General features: G+C 39.1%; 1 protein-coding gene across 1 annotated transcript; it reads left to right on the top strand.

Moving 5' to 3' along the window:
* Window positions 1-9,634: 9,634 nt before the first annotated feature.
* On the top strand, window positions 9,635-16,123 carry LOC306870511 (phosphatidylinositol 4,5-bisphosphate 5-phosphatase A-like). The gene is made up of 8 exons (XM_079417818.1): window positions 9,635-9,804; window positions 10,606-10,717; window positions 10,976-11,085; window positions 12,839-13,040; window positions 13,987-14,124; window positions 14,229-14,312; window positions 14,430-14,534; window positions 15,673-16,123. Exons 1-8 carry the CDS (start codon window positions 9,656-9,658, stop codon window positions 15,985-15,987), a joined length of 1,215 nt encoding a protein of 404 aa, XP_079273944.1. The 5' UTR covers window positions 9,635-9,655; the 3' UTR covers window positions 15,988-16,123.
* Window positions 16,124-18,140: the final 2,017 nt, after the last annotated feature.

Below are 18,140 nucleotides of genomic sequence, written 5' to 3' on the forward strand. Positions count from 1 at the left end.
CTGGAACAGCATTCATATCGACCAATTAGAATTGAAGTTATGCCAAGTTTAGGCTTTCAACCATGCTTCTAGATCAGTGTTATTATCATTTCCCTCTGATTGTAGGGTTAGGGTTAGGACTATTTTTATGGACAGGAATGATGTTCCAAGATCAACAAAAATATGTAGATACAGTACTTGGCAAAATCATTGTGCCCCAAGCTTTGCACAAACAGCAACTAAAGTATCTTCTTGCACATCCCAAAACCATAAAAAACTCTTCATAAGTTTGAACTTAGACACTTGAACTTTTCGAGACACTCTACCTACAAAACATATGTCAGCAATAGCATATATGTTATAGATGTAAGTACATGTAGCCTCACATCCAGCCTAAGGACATGTCCACCAAAGCGTTTTTAGCCAGCCGAAAATGCTAGGCAATCTGCTGAAAACGCCTAGCTGTGGGCGATTGAAAGTGTTTTGGCAGTGCAGCGTTTTTGTTGTTGTTTTGTTTTTTTTGTTTTTTGAGACGCTTTGTTGCTATACAGAATATCCGTAGCACAGTTTACTTGTAACTGATTTCGCTGATAATTTGTATAATACTAATAATGTTTGTATAGTACGGATGTCATATGGTATAGACACGTATGTTCGGAAACCAGAAATATAATTTTTCCATCTACTCTGCTATTTGATGTTGTACAGAAAGAATGTTGTGACAGTTGGTCGGTGTGGTATTTTTCCCGCCCCTCCTCCATTGTGATTGGACGGTCTGGTAGAAAGTGACAGTGATGAGCGTTTTAACCAAAGTTTAACATTCTTTAACTCTCGCCGATCTATAAAAAACGCTGAGTGTTCAGCGCTTTATAGCCATAAAAATGCATGGCGTTTTAAAAACGCGGCACTCCCATTGAAAACAATTGAATAAACACACCAGTCGCGTGAAAAAAAACCGCATTGGTGGACACGACACACAGCCTAAGTGCCTGCTGCATCTATACCAAAAAATATTGTTAAATGTTGTTAAAAAAAAATTCAAGGCAGTTTCAAAGTCTGTCCTTTTTAAGCTAAATTAGCCATTGTCAGAAGTGTTGCATCTAAGCCAGAAATGGACTTACCACGTAGGTTTACATTTTTGGGGGGCATATTTCGAATGTGGGCCAAGTTAGACTTACACCCTGATTAGCCAATGCTGACTGTGCCGTATATTTTCCAAATGTGGCCCAAATTATTATGAATTATATGGACCATATTTGCCATGCCATATGGGTGGCACTTTCGGCTCACACCTGAGGCAGTGCCACTGTAGCATATCTTTGCCAAAACTGGCCCAAATACATTCTGAGAGAACTGTGCCTTTTTACAGCGTTATATGTGGGCCACTTTTGGCTCACATCCAGATGAGCCAGTGCTCACTTAGCCATATCTTTGCCAAACGTGGCCCAGATGTGTTATAAGATAACTGGGCGACACTTGCAACATTATATGTGGGCCACTTTTGGCTCACATCCAGATGAGCCAGTGGTCACTCAGCCATATCTATGCCAAACCTGGCCCAGATATGTTATAAGATAACTGGGCCACATTTTCAATATTATATGTGGGCCACTTTTGGCTCACATCCAGATGAGCCAGTGGTCACTTAGCCATAACTTTGCCAAACCTGGCCCAGATGTGTTATAAGATAACTGGGCCACATTTGCAAAATTATATGTGGGCCACTTTTGGCTCACATCCTGATGAGCCAGTGGTCACTCAGCCATATCTTTGCCAAACCTGGCCCAGATATGTTTTGAGATAACTGGGCCAAATTTGCAACATTATATGTGGGCCACTTTTGGCTCACATCCAGATGAGCCAGTGGCCACTGAGCCATATCTTTGCCAAACCTGGCCCAGATGTGTTTTAAGATAACTGGGCCACATTAGCAACATTATATGTGGGCCACTTTTGGCTCACATCCAGATGAGCCAGTGGTCACTGAGCCATATATTTGCCAAACCTGGCCCAGATGTGTTATAAGATAACTGGGCCACATCTGCAACATTATATGTGGGCCACTTTTGGCTCACATCCAGGTGAGCCAGTGGTCACCGAGCCATATCTTTGCCAAACCTGGCCCAGATGTGTTATAAGATAACTGGGCCACATTTTCAACATTATATGTGGGCCACTTTTGGCTCACATCCAGGTGAGCCAGTGGTCACTGAGCCATATATTTGCCAAACCTGGCCCAGATGTGTTATAAGATAACTGGGCCACATTTGCGACATTATATGTGGGCCACTTTTGGCTCACATCCAGATGAGCCAGTGGTCACTGAGCCATATATTTGCCAAACCTGGCCCAGATGTGTTATAAGATAACTGGGCCACATCTGCAACATTATATGTGGGCCACTTTTGGCTCACATCCAGGTGAGCCAGTGGTCACCGAGCCATATCTTTGCCAAACCTGGCCCAGATGTGTTATAAGATAACTGGGCCACATTTTCAACATTATATGTGGGCCACTTTTGGCTCACATCCAGGTGAGCCAGTGGCCACTGAGCCATATATTTGCCAAACCTGGCCCAGATGTGTTATAAGATAACTGGGCCACATTTGCAACATTATATGTGGGCCACTTTTGGCTCACATCCAGATGAGCCAGTGGTCACTGAGCCATATCTTTGCCAAACCTGGCCCAGATGTGTTTTAAGATAACTGGGCCACATTAGCAACATTATATGTGGGCCACTTTTGGCTCACATCCAGATGAGCCAGTGGTCACTGAGCCATATATTTGCCAAACCTGGCCCAGATGTGTTATAAGATAACTGGGCCACATTTTCAATATTATATGTGGCCCACTTTTGGCTCACATCCTGATGGGCCAGTGGTCACTCAGCCATATATTTGCCAAACCTGGCCCAGATGTGTTATAAGATAACTGGGCCACATTAGCAACATTATATGTGGGCCACTTTTGGCTCACATCCAGATGAGCCAGTGGTCACTGAGCCATATATTTGCCAAACCTGGCCCAGATGTGTTATAAGATAACTGGGCCACATTTTCAATATTATATGTGGGCCACTTTTGGCTCACATCCTGATGGGCCAGTGGTCACTCAGCCATATATTTGCCAAACCTGGCCCAGATGTGTTATAAGATAATTGGGCCACATTTTCAACATTATATGTGGGCCACTTTTGGTTCACATCCTGATGAGCCAGTGGTCACTCAGCCATATCTTTGCCAAACCTGGCCCAGATGTGTTATAAGATAACTGGGCCACATTTGCAACATTATATGTGGGCCACTTTTGGCTCACATCCAGGTGAGCCAGTGGTCACTGAGCCATATCTTTGCCAAACCTGGCCCAGATGTGTTATAAGATAACTGGGCCACATTTGCAACATTATATGTGGGCCACTTTTGGCTCACATCCAGATGAGCCAGTGGTCACTGAGCCATATATTTGCCAAACCTGGCCCAGATGTGTTATAAGATAACTGGGCCACATTTTCAATATTATATGTGGCCCACTTTTGGCTCACATCCTGATGGGCCAGTGGTCACTCAGCCATATATTTGCCAAACCTGGCCCAGATGTGTTATAAGATAACTGGGCCACATTAGCAACATTATATGTGGGCCACTTTTGGCTCACATCCAGATGAGCCAGTGGTCACTGAGCCATATATTTGCCAAACCTGGCCCAGATGTGTTATAAGATAACTGGGCCACATTTTCAATATTATATGTGGGCCACTTTTGGCTCACATCCTGATGGGCCAGTGGTCACTCAGCCATATATTTGCCAAACCTGGCCCAGATGTGTTATAAGATAATTGGGCCACATTTTCAACATTATATGTGGGCCACTTTTGGTTCACATCCTGATGAGCCAGTGGTCACTCAGCCATATCTTTGCCAAACCTGGCCCAGATGTGTTATAAGATAACTGGGCCACATTTGCAACATTATATGTGGGCCACTTTTGGCTCACATCCAGGTGAGCCAGTGGTCACTGAGCCATATCTTTGCCAAACCTGGCCCAGATGTGTTATAAGATAACTGGGCCACATTTGCAACATTATATGTGGGCCACTTTTGGCTCACATCCAGGTGAGCCAGTGGTCACTGAGCCATATCTTTGCCAAACCTGGCCCAGATGTGTTATAAGATAACTGGGCCACATTTGCAACATTATATGTGGGCCACTTTTGGCTCACATCCAGATGAGCCAGTGGTCACTGAGCCATATCTTTGCCAAACCTGGCCCAGATGTGTTTTAAGATAACTGGGCCACATTTTCAACATTATATGTGGGCCATTTTTGGCTCACATCCAGATGAGCCAGTGGTCACTGAGCCATATATTTGCCAAACCTGTCCCAGATGTGTTATAAGATAACTGGGCCACATTTGCAACATTATATGTGGGCCACTTTTGGCTCACATCCAGATGAGCCAGTGCCACTGTGCCATATATTTGCCAAACCTGGCAAAGATATGTTTTAAGATAACTGGGCCACATTTGCGACATTATATGTGGGCCACTTTTGGCTCACATCCAGATGAGCCAGTATTCACTGAGCCATATCTTTGCCAAACCTGGCCCAGATATGTTATAAGATAACTGGGCCACATTTTCAGGATTATATGTGGGCCACTTTTGGCTCACATCGAGGTGAGCCAGTGCCACTGTGCCATATCTTTGCCAAACCGGGCCCAGATATGTTTTGAGATAACTGGGCCACATTTTCAGGATTATATGTGGGCCACTTTTGGCTCACATCCAGATGAGCCAGTGCCACTGTGCCATATCTTTGCCCAACCTGGCCCAGATATGTTTTAAGCAAGGGATAGTAGTAGCTTTTTATTTAATTTTTTCATTGATATGTTTATTATTGAAATGTTGTTGTTATATGCATGTGTTAATTTTATTTAATTTCTTTATTTTCTTAAATATGTGGGTAGATAGTATTTATAGAGTTGTAACTTTTTAGTTTTAGTTACTTTTTCTTATTTGTAAGTCGCTTTGGACAAAAGCGTCTGCTAAATGACAAAAGTAAAAAAGTAAAGAGTGTAAAGACCATCGACTCTACCGTGCGACTCCACCGGGCAGGGACACCGGCAAGGGATAGTAGTAGCTTTTTATTTAATTTTTTCATTGATATGTTTATTATTGAAATGTTGTTGTTATATGCATGTGTTAATTTTATTTAATTTCTTTATTTTCTTAAATATGTGGGTAGATAGTATTTATAGAGTTGTAACTTTTTAGTTTTAGTTACTTTTTCTTATTTGTAAGTCGCTTTGGACAAAAGCGTCTGCTAAATGACAAAAGTAAAGTAAAAGTAAGTAAAGTAAAGATAATTGGGCCACATTTGCTGAAACATATGTGGGCCATATTTGGTTTACATCCAGATTAGTCATTGTCAATTGTGCCACGTTTTTGCCATAGGTGGCCCACATTTGGTTTGTCATATTTGGGCCATGTTTATTATCTATCATATGGGCCACTTTAGGCTCAGATTCAGATTACACATTGTCATGAGTGCCGCATCTTTGCCTAAAATGGCCCAGATGTGATTTACATTTTTTGGGCCATATTTGCCATTTTACATGTGGGCCACTTCAGGCTCAGACACATTTGGTGCGGGCCATAAGAAGGCCACCAGTGCCGCATCAATGCCTGAAGTGGCCCACATCCGTCTGCTATCTGGGTATCCTAATGATTTTTGGCATAAAAGAAAAATCTATCATTTTGACCCATACAATGTTTTGTTGGCTATTGCCACAAATATACCCGTGCATGATCCAGGGTCACAATTCGCCTACACAGTGTCATGTCATCTTATCTTTATTACAGTGCAAAGTCTCTGTCTCACCTGCTGGTTGGCTTTTTCGCAGCCAACCCTGCAGTGATGTGGTGCCCTTTGCTGCCTCCCTTAATTGTCTCTCCCTCTCCTGAATCCGCCTCTTTTCAGTGGGCATCTTGGCTTCAAAACAATACCCAAAATGTGATAGGATTTAGGCATTTAACCATTTTGAATAAAATAATTAATGTGATACATTACTTCCATCATTCATTCTTCTTGCTAAAACGAAATATGAGAAACTAACTATTAGCAGACAGACATGTAGCTTAGTATGCCTAATGCCTACCAAAAAAATAGTAGCCTAGCTAAGCTGCTTGTCTGCAAGCTAGCTATCCGTCTGATTATTTAGGCTAAACGTGGCAAACGCAGCCTGGGTTTATGAAGATTTTAATTCATTTCATAAAACTAACTCACCGTTTCTGACAACGTTGAGACGCCTCACCCGACAACCGAGACAATCTCGCGCCCGCTCATGCAGGCTCAGCTCAGGTGCCCCTCACGTGCAGCGCTGCAGCAGCCACGTAAACAGAGTTTGCCCTTCCCCTACTGACTTTCACTTTCGGTGCCCGAATAGAAGTGAATGAGGCTTTTCGATTTTTTTTTTATTATTATTATTAATCTAGGCCTACGTGAAAATCTGCATCCATTGTACGATGTTGTTTTTTTTTTCCTCGGAAGGGCAACGTGAGTCGAAAAGGGCATATGGGCAGTTGCCAGGGCAACCTGAGCAACCCCCCTGTGCACGTCCCTGCATATCTCAGTACCCAACAAATATGATAGGTCCTGTAAGAGTCCAAAAAGGTGAGAGAGAGAGGCACTCCCAAATAAAAAAAAAACCTGCCTGAAACTCCTTGGGAACAGAGATTAGACGACAGATTCGTATAAAAATGTTTCACTGGAATCAAGTAAACCCTATGTAGCCATTTCCAATTAATCATTTGATGATTAGGGTTTTTAAACATACCCAATTTAAACATACCCCATACCTGATATGAAAATACACATCCTCATTAAGATTCAAGAGACAGGTTGACAAAAGTAGGGTCAGGAGTACAAGGGACATAAACTTAAAGAAATACAATATTTATATTCTCCACCATTGTTTTTATGTGTTATTCTACCATCTGTATCACAAACTTGATCTAAAATAGTAATATTTAAAATCCTCCGGACCAATATTAGGACACCCTTAGTTTTAGTGTCAGAAGATGAGTGAGATACCACTTCATAAAACTTATTATTACACCTGTGTATATCCTCCTCTTTCAAATGGGATTCTTGAACTAACACTATATCAATCTTTCTTCTTCGTCAAAAATCCAGAAAACCTGTACGTTTGTGAGGGCCATTTAGCCCATTAAAATTACAACTCAGAATATTAAGGTCAGTCATAGGTATCAGACATAATTACTGCATAATAAGACAAAATACAAGTTTGAAAATAAAACCAGTTGAGTCTACCATTAAACCCACCCTCCTCGTTACCATTCAAAAAAACATAAACACATTCCCATGAACTATGGCAGATCAAACCAAGAACAAACCTTGATCTGCCAGCAGCCCTTAATATGGTCCGTGGCGTCAACAAAAACATGCACATTACTGTAGCACCAACATTTGGCCCCATAGTCACATATTGACTAGGTAGTATCTCTATTAAAAAAAGAGAAAAGAAAGAAAGAGAAGGAATAAAACATAAATAAAATAACATCATAATCAGTAAGCAATACTGTACGCACAATGAAAGCTTCTAGTAACTATGAATTAAGAAGTGAACATTAAAGTGAACAGTGAAAGACCCAGTAACCTAACCATTCAGAGCATCTCTTCTCCGATTAGACTGCAAATGTCCAGCTGGAGTTCACTGAGAGTTGGTGGATGAATGGGATCTGAGTTTAAAATCTCCCCAGAAGAATCTCTTGCTTCTTCTGGGGAGTCTAGCATTTTAGGTTCACCTTGACTGAGAATGACCTTCAGCGTTGCAGGATAATGGAGAAAATTCTGGATGCCAGCTTCTCTCATTTCCTTCCTAATGGGCGCAAATGCATTTCTTCTTTTTGCGGTGACCGGAGAATAATCTGGAAAGAAAGACAGCGTTGCTCCGTCGGATATTTTCACCGGGGCATGAAGTCTGGCGGCCCGTAGAATGAGCTCCCTGTCCGTGTACCGCAGGAGTTTAAAGATGAAAACCTGTGGTTTAGAGGAGAGCTTGTGTACACGCGATGCGCTTGCGCCACTTCAATCTCTTTGCCTGCCAGAGACGGGAGCCACGTCGGTAGCAATCTTTTCAAAAAGCCCATAGGGTCGTCCTTTTCGGAACCTTCAGTCAATCCAACCAGACGCAGATTGCTGCGCCTATTGCAGTCCTGTAAATCCACAACCTGTTGCTCGAGCGCGGCTACTCGCCTATCGTGATCTGCGACAACTTTCTTTTGTTCTCTCATCTCCCCTGAAGACGATCTAGTTTAGAGCATAGCGACTGAACTACGGACATGTGAGAAGCGAATTCGTTCCGCATCGCCGTCAACTCGGTTCTTAGAATGTCCTCAAAGTGTGTAACAGTGTTCGTCATCTTGTCCATCATATCGCTCGCGGTCGGTGGCTTGGATTTCTTCTTAATCGGAGAAGCCAACGGAGACAACTCCTGCTGTTTACCATTGTATGCCATCATGGAAAGTATTATTAATGAATAAAACTTAAAATAAAACGGGGCCAAACGTACGGAGCGCTACTCAAGTGCGACTAGGTTCATGAGCATGTCACGTGACTCCACAAGTCCAGCATCTTTAAAGGATATACCATTCTGGACCGTTTAAAAGATAAAAGACAGGATTGTATAGATATAAATAGGTTTTGATTAAATAATAGAACTGTGCTCTGATTTCAGAGTTGCAGTGATATAGCCTTCATGTCATCTCCCTCAACATGTGTAATTCACGTTTTGAAAGTTAAAACACTCTCCACTCTTTACCATCAAACTTATATAGGCATTATGGTCACTTACAGCTATACATTCAAAATCATATCCGTTATCATGCTAAAATCCCGTCACTCATGAATCATCACGTCTGTCTGCTGATCCCTAGTTGGCTAAAAGTGCGGCCGTGACATCAACATCAGCACCAGTCATATTTGCAGTGTGCGTGTGTGTTTAGTAACGTTGTGATGACTGATTGGACGCATGCAGTAGGCTATAGGCTATATATGCACACTTGGGCTTGTTTGTTAACCAATTAGCCTATACAATTTATATGTTTTGAAAACCACCAAACTGACCAAAAACCAGCCCAAATTTTGTCCACCCGCCCAAGCCAATATTTACCCTCACAATCAAATTAAAATCCGCACCAATCTGGCAACACTGTGACCAGTGTTATTTAGTGTCATCTATATACTATTGCAGTCTTGGTTACACTTTAGAATAAGGAACACATATTCACTATTTTCCCTAAAAAATAACTAATTTGCTGCTTATTAATAGTTAGTAAGGTAGTTGTTAAGTATAGGTATGGGGTAGGATTAAGGGATCTATAATATGGTCATGAAGAATAAGGCATTTTTATGTGCTCATAAACAGCCAATATGCTTGACATGAAATGCATGACATGAAAGCGTAAATTTATATATTTTTTTTTGCACAGCATCTTTGGTTTGGGGAGAAATACTCTTATGAAGAAACAGTATAGAACTGTTTAGAATTTCTAAGGTGATCAGGACATTATGAGAAAAAAAAGTCTAGAAAAATTAACTGATCTCTGACCCTCTTACTCTTTAGGGGAATAAAGGAGGCGTTAGTGCTCGCATGAACGTGTTTGGCCATTGGATCTGTTTCTTGAACTGTCATCTGCCTGCACACATGGAGAACTCAGACCAGCGCATGGAGGACTTTGAAAGCATCCTGCAGCAGCAGCAGTTTGAAGGACAAGCAGCTACAGGCGTCCTGGATCACGAGTAAGACACACACGCGCGCGCGCTATACAATTAAAGTATAAACACATTATTGCTTTTACTGCAGCTATATTTCATTCCCATCAGGACCTTAAGAAAGTGTGCCAAAATTCTTTGCACAATTATTATAATTCATAATTATTTATCTCATCAACAGATGGTGCGTTGTATTATAGTTCCCCCAGGGAAGCATTTCTCAACTGTTTTTGCCTCTGGTCCCAGATTTTATCTTGGACATAAAGTTGTGACTCAACTTGTTTTTCATGCAAAATTAAAATAAAACAACATGTATCTACAATAAAATATGAATTAATAATATTTTTGATATTGCAATGACAAGGCTAAATATTTTAATAGTTTTTTTTACATTGTTCAGTGCTGTTCATGCTTTTTTTGTTACACAATCTGTCCATGATGGCATATGCATCGTTTGTCTTGCTTTTACCAAGAGATGGATTAATTTACTACAAATTGGGAATTTTATTTTCTAGCAAATTAGTGGTCAATTTATGTCTCGTTTGTATGTTATTGTACCACCTGCTCACGCTCTAATGATGGTTAGATTTACTTTTTCCTTGCAAATTGTACATTTTAAATGAAACAAATTGTACAAATGCATTTTAATTCAACAATTTGTAAGATTTGTTGTTTTCTCATGAGATCGGGTTAGTAGTGTTTATTATGATTATGTGACCCTCTGCCCAAGGTGACACAATCCATAATGGAAGTTAATTAAACTAACCTTATGACCTCGAAATTTATATTGAAAACTGTATGATGTGACTCATGGACAAATGTTTGCAGTGTGGTTTTCTGGTTTGGAGACCTGAACTTTCGAATCGAGGACCTGGATATGCAAGTTGTGAAATCAGCCATTGACAATAACAAACTGTCCACATTATTGGAAAAAGACCAGGTGAGTCCCTCTAAATGTCAATGACCATGTTTTCACAGATAACATTGTCAATATTATGAAAATATGAAATGCCATTGAAGTCAGAGCGACTGTTTTGTATAAGGCATTTGGGTGCCCTTTAGTTCTGGGTCATGGTGTGGACAAAACAATTCAATATATATTTTTGTTTAACCTATATATTTCCCTGTGCTAGTATTATTAATACTGACAGTAATATAGTTTTGTCCTCTTTTAATCTTCTCTCTCTGTGTCTTGCAGCTGAACATGGCTAAAGCCAGTGAGACAGTGCTTGAAGGCTTCCACGAGGGGCCGCTTAAATTCCCTCCTACGTATAAGTTTGATGTGGGTACAGACACGTATGATACCAGGTAAAGAAATTTAATTCTCCATTTCAAATCATGCTTCTAAACAGATTCAGATGGACTAAAAAGAGTTAAAAACTTGTAAAGGGTTCATTTTTTTATTTTCACATAAATGGAGTACACTCACGTGAAGCGATATGTACAATATAGCAAACCTCTATTTTTTATTTAATTGTAAAATTAATTTGCTGTCCGAAACAGCTGTTTCTGTTTCTTTTTGTATTGGGGAGGGAGTTATGTAAAATGTAGAATTTTTCTGTGAAAGTCTGTTTCCCTGAATAATAAAAAAGATAATAATAATAATTGCCCAAACTTTTTATCTCACAATTCTGATTTAAACTCACAATCGCATGTCAAAAAAAGTCATAAATGTGAGATATGAACTCTCTTCTGACATTTTCTTGCAATTGTGAGTTTTTTCAAGCAATTTTTGATTGTGAGATGATAACTTGCAATTGCGAGGTATAATTTCCAGTGCTGAGAAAAAATGTCAGCTCACAATTCTGACATTTTCTTACAATTACAAGTTTATATGTCACAATTCTGACTTTAAAACACACAATTGACAAAAAAGTTTATACACAAAAAAAGTTTGTATCAAGTTTATATCATCAAAAAGTAAGAATTATGAGACAAACTATAAAATTGCAATTGCTAGAAAATAAGTAAGAATTGCGAGATATAAAGTCGCGATTACCTTTTGAATTTTTTATTCTCTGACGGAAACAAGCTTCCATAGTTTTCTTTCAAAGTGACCAAGTAAAATTATATATTCCATTATATATATGTGACCCTGGACCACAAAACCTGGGGGCGTATTACAGAAAGTTTCTTATCTTAGGTCTTAATTTAAGATATATGTTATGTTAAATTAGGATTTTTCGCAAATTCGTATTACCATGATAATTTCAGTTAGGACCACATTTAGGACAAAAGCTACTACAGAACAGCATTTCCTAAGTGTGTTATCTTATCTTAACTACAGATAGGAAAGGGGTATTACAGAAACCTCCTAACTTGACAAAACCCCCTAAAAACTGTCTTAACTTTAGGACAACCCCACAGCTGTCCTACTTCAAACTTATTTGAAAGCTAACGGAAAAACGCTTACAACTGTGCTGTCCGACAATGGCATTACATTTATGAATAATTATTATTAATTATTAATAAGAACGGAGATGTTTAATGGTAGAAAGACTATTGGAGGACCTTGAAGATGTGTTACATTTTGATGACAAATAAGTAATCACAGACTGCTGCGCATGATATGACAGTTAGCACAGGAACTGCAACCACCATTACAGAGACCAACAAAAGCATCATGGAGCATTACTGGTTGTAGTGCAAGTGACTAATGCCTTACGTTTTTTTTTTGTTGCAAAAGGCGATTTTCAAAGTGAAGTAGCTTCTATTATTTTGTTTACCTCATCAGCAGTGTTGGTTGCTTGGTAACAGACCTGAGAGTAGATTGTCGAGCTTGATTATGCCATTTAAGATTTCCTAACTAGAGATAAGATACTATTTTGTAAGATAGGATAAGAATCCCAATTTAAGTTAAGATTTGCTTCTGTAATCCGAATTTGCGAAAAATCCTAATTTAACACATCACATCTTAAGTTAAGACCTAAGATAAGAAACTTTCTGTAATACGCCCCCAGGGTCACATATGCTGCTATTCCTGCAAATCCGTAGTATTTAGTTCCTGCAGTGCTACTGTTATTATTGCGTTGTTATTTAAGCAAATCTTTATCTTTCTCAGTGGTAAAAAGCGTAAGCCAGCCTGGACTGATCGTATTCTTTGGAGGTTGAGGCCAATGGCTCAGGTCAGCAACAGCACGTCAAAGCGCAGCTCCTTGTCAGGTCTAACCAGTGGAACTTGTGTGTCACAGCATTTTTACCGCAGTCACATGGAGTTCACCGTCAGTGACCACAAGCCCGTCTCCTCTATTTTCACTCTGCAGGTAAGCACGCTAACATGGCTCTAGTTATAATGACTATTTCCTTCTTTGGGTAATAAGAAATATCGAGAGATTGAGTGCGGTGAGATTTGCTCACCATCAGGCCATCCAAGATGTAGATGAGTTTGTATCTTCATAAGAACAGATTTGGAGAAATGTAGCATTACATCATTTGCTCACCAGTGGATCATCTGCAGTGAATGGGTGCCATCAGAATGAGAGTCCAGACAACTGCTAAAAACATAACAATAATCCACACCACTCTAGTCCATCAGTTAACATCTTGTGAAGCCTAAAGCTGTGCGTTTGTAAGAAACAAATCCATCATTAAGACGTTTTAACTTGAAAATGTTGCTTCCAGCTAAAATAAGAGTCCTCTAACATAATATTGCTTACTGCAGTGAAAGAGCCATCTCGTCTGAATCAGGAGAGAAATATGCAGTCCAAAACAGTTCTAAACAAATATGTGGATGTATTTTGATGTGAGAGGACAACAGGCGATGAACTTTATTACCAGAGGAAGCGTTATTATGGATTTTGGACCTGTATTTTAGCCAGAAGCTTTGGTTTGAGGTTAAAAACATCTTAATGATGGATTTAATGCTTACAAACATGCAGCTTTTCACTTCATATGATAACTGCTGTTTGGGCTCTCATTCTGACGGCACCCATTCACTGTAGAGGATCCATTGGTGAGCAAGTGATGTAATGCTACATTTCTCCAAATCTGTTTCTATGAAGATACAAACTACATCTTGCATGGCCTGATGCGGATTAAATTTTCAACGAATTAAATTTTTGGGTGAAGTAATCCCTTAATGCCAAGCTACACATTGAATACTGATATGAATGTACTAGGTTGCTGTTTCACCTGTCACGAATGTATACACTTTGAGAGTAACTTTCATGTTGAGTTTGTGCACTGTGTTTAATGTGATGGTCCTTGCAGTTCCCATATAGGGTGGACATGCCTTTAGTAACACTCTTTGTAGAGGATGAATGGAGAGAGATATCAGATGCAGTGGCCAAATTCAAGGTGGCACCCAACTTTGCTCGAAGCTCTTGGGACTGGATTGGGCTTTACAAGGTTATTTCATTAATTTCAACAGTTCTGAGCATTTAGATATATATAATTTATTACATTTTTGTCACTTGATTTGTGTTTTTAAGTACAAAAATGTAATTCCACAGGTTGGGTTTAAACATCATAAAGACTATGTGAGTTATGTTTGGTCCAAGCAGGAAGAGTCTGATTTCTTGAGACAGGAGCACCAAGTAAGGACAAATCATACATCCATTTAGCTGCAAGAAAAATACATTCACTTGTGTTCATTAAGTCACATATTGAAGCTTGTGAATTTTAATTAAGAGTTTTTGATTCGGAACCTTCAGGTGATTTTTACCGAGGAAGAATTGCCAAAGGATTCTGGGGACTTCATACTGGGTTATTATAGCAACAATATGAGCTCCATTGTTGGCGTCACTGAGCCATTCCAGGTAATCTCAATCTCTTTAACTCTTTAATTCCAGCATGTACTAAATATGCACCTTAAAACTCTTCTCAGATACTTGAAGTTTGTCTTAACTTTGAATCAGTTATCAACTACTAAATGTATTTTCTTAATTTGAAATAAACCTGAAATGATGAAGAGCTTTTAGGCTCGGGGTGTCACCTGTGGTGGGAACATAGATGGATATTTTTCTGCTTTTGGAGCTGTGGTGTGCCAACTTTGCTTTTCCTGTTTAAATAAAGCTGAAATAAAATAGAAATAATAGATGAAAAAAAAAGTAAAAGTTATACTACTATCAAGTTATATAACTTTTTGTTGTTGTTGCTAATTGTTAGTAAGATTTTAAGATGAACACTTACTGGTCTGAAGGAATTTAGGTTTACTTGATTTTCCATACATCATAAAAAAAAAAATCATGTTAAAATGTATAAAATATGATCCATCAGGGTTTGTATTGCAATGTATTATATTTTTGGCATTTAAATATTACATATTGCGTTATATGTTATACATTTTAAAAAAAATTGTATTTTATGTAAGTAGTCCGATCCCATTGGTTTACATTATAAGCTTTTCGTATTTCATCCAACTTTTTGTCCATATAAATATCAATGTGCACCAAATGTATATTTTTGCTGTTTTTCATCCTCAAGTATGAGCTCCATATTCTACAACAACAAAAACAACATTTATTTATAAAGCACATTTAAACACAATATAAATTGATCCAAAAAAGTGCTGTACAGTGTGTACAAGCAGGTCTACACAATAAAAAAACATCACACTATATGCACTATAAAAGCCTGATGTATCAAATATGATACATTTTATGTGACGTTTTTGAGATTTTTAAAAATATATTTAGTCTAAATGTTCAATAAATGGTAGATTTATTGGAATCTTTTATATGAATACATTTTATATGAATAGTAAATTGTTCTATAAAAAATAATCAAAATGACAAATGTTCACAAAAATACAGAATTGTAAATTAAAATGAATATGAAAACTCAAAAGATGAAATTAAATGCTAATTCACAATACAAAATTTTATGATATACTATATAAATATCACATATTTTTTAAATTAAGTTAATGTTTCTTGTCTTTTAATATCACCTAAGATTCAACTGCCAGCATCCGCCGCAGCTGGTCTGAGTCCGTCTGACAGCTCCGACTTCACGTCTGATGATGAGGTGAAGAAGAGCGACTCCTGTGACTCCATCCCTGAGACTGAAGAGAAGCAGAGCAGCAGCTGGAGCTCCAGACGAGCTGAAGGGAAGACAGCAAACCCCAATGAACCGCACTCCAAAGACACCTCTGCACATTCCAGCTCCAGCAGGCTGGCCGGTGGGACCGCCGGGTCCTTCGCTGACCCCGTCGCTACGGATGACAGCTCTAACTCAGGAAAAGATGCAACCAAGCCAGAGGAACCTTAGCTAAGCACAGCACCTTCTCTCGAGAAAGATATCAGCTCGAGGCTGGGGTCGCAGGTTTCTGCTGGGTCTGTGATGTCGTTGTACATTTACTGTCCTTTGATGTTATTTGGAGATGTTGTCTTATATGTTGCAGGGCAGAAGTAAGCGTTTAGTATGTGGCTCCCTCTAGCAAACACAAGAGGGCAGACTAAATTGTTTGTGCCTGTTCTGTGTAGTCACTCTATTCATATTCTTCTCCTATTCCTCTCTAACTGCACAAGACTAAATCTGAAACACTAAGAAATAATCTTAGATGTACATGCACACTAATATGGGATTCTTGGATTTGGTTTTCCAGAATCAACCAGGGTTTAATGCACAACAGAACACAATTCTGGTTCTTATTGGATTTACTGGAGCAGATCCACTAGGTTTTCCAGTGCTCTGTTCCAAACTCTAGTTGAGCTGCCTATCTAGGCATCGTTAGCTATGTTTCCACCCAAAGTTGCAAATTTAATTTATGCGCAAAATTTAAATATTGCACAAAACTTTTATGAATAAAGCACCATTTCCATCCAGTGAGACAAAGAGAACAAAAACGTAACTTCCTGAAAACTGGTGCCACATATGACAAAGAAAAGGTCATTTGCTGCAGTAGGAGAAGCCACATTCATAAAATAAATTACTTACGGCTCAGAGCACGCAGACAAAATGCTATAAACACAGTCATGCCATCCTGCATTCGGAGGCGGATGCCTGCTGTTTGGAAATGCAACTGTGAAAGACCGTTTTGGAAGGTTATCATTGGCTCAAGCTTTTAAGAATGACTAAAACAACATTTCAGACGCTGTGCAACAAGATCGGTCCACTGGTTAGTCCAGTTATGCCATTTCATTGTGCAAAGTCACATGAATTTTTTGATGCACATCAAGGAATTTATTCATAGTTTATTCACATTTCTTATCAGATAAAAAAATGCATACGTTTTTAGAATTTTTGCGCATCTTGGCACTTCCATCATGTGTTTTTTTTATGCAATACCCCAAAATAAGTGGATGGAAACATAGCTATCGACATGCACCGGACTCCCAGATTTGATGGTGTCTGGTAAGATATCTTGTTTTGGCAAGGCATCTCACCCCTCAAGGATTGGGCAATCCCAGACTGCACTGTGAGAAATACTGATAAATATTTTCAAATATTAATCAATTCTGAAAAGAATGGAGTAAAACAGCTCTGTCTCAGTGACTATTTCAGGCAATATTTATGTGTGCTACATAATTTGCTACATCAGAATAACCTCAGACTCTATCTGAAGTAATCAACTGTAAGCATTTGTCATGTTTCTCATAGGAAGTGGTGCATTAAAAGACTTACATTTCGTTTAGGACACTGCTTATGTATATAGCAGAGAGCAAGGCTGTTCACTAGGATTTGGAGCAGAGCTCGTGACTTTACAGTGTCTTGCCATAGAGGATGTCGAGAATACCCTGCTAAGGTGACATGCTGTCATCAGCACCTTATTTTATGCCAGGGAAAGGTGTTTGATAACAATACACATGCTCTGAAAATGCATATATTTACTCTCCTCAGGTTCTTGAAAGGCAGACACACATAAAGGGATGACTCTTGGCTAAAGCAGCACTCAGTAAACTATAGTACAGTTTGTATATTATCCATGTCCATTACCATCTTAACCAACTGTTAGCATTTTATGATATTATAGGACAATGATGAAGTCTATTGCTCTCAAAGTTGTGACTCCTGTGCCGTCATGTTCCTGTGGTTAATGTTCTCAAAAATAATTTCAAAGTAATGTCCATCTCCTTGACCTGCTAGTTTAAAGTCAACATGAAATGCTGTTCACAAACCAATTTTGCATCATGTATTTTAGAATGAAACAGGATAGTCAATGAAAGAAAATGCAAGGCGTGCTTGATTTTTATCAATCAGGAATTGACTGGATTGTGAAAAGTGGGTGTTATTGGCTGGTGCTTTGTGACATCATCTGAAAAAGAAATGTATTATCTGAGGTGGAGCAAATAATTAGACTTTTATGGAAGAATATGAACACATTTTTTAAATGTAACATTAACCAGTGAATGAACACAGAACACATTTTTGTGTTTAAAAACAAAAAAATTGCATTTGGTCTCGTTTTGTCTCGCGTATCT

This window comes from Barbus barbus (genome assembly GCF_936440315.1).
Source record: "Barbus barbus genome assembly, chromosome: 5".
NCBI classification, from domain to species: domain Eukaryota; kingdom Metazoa; phylum Chordata; class Actinopteri; order Cypriniformes; family Cyprinidae; genus Barbus; species Barbus barbus.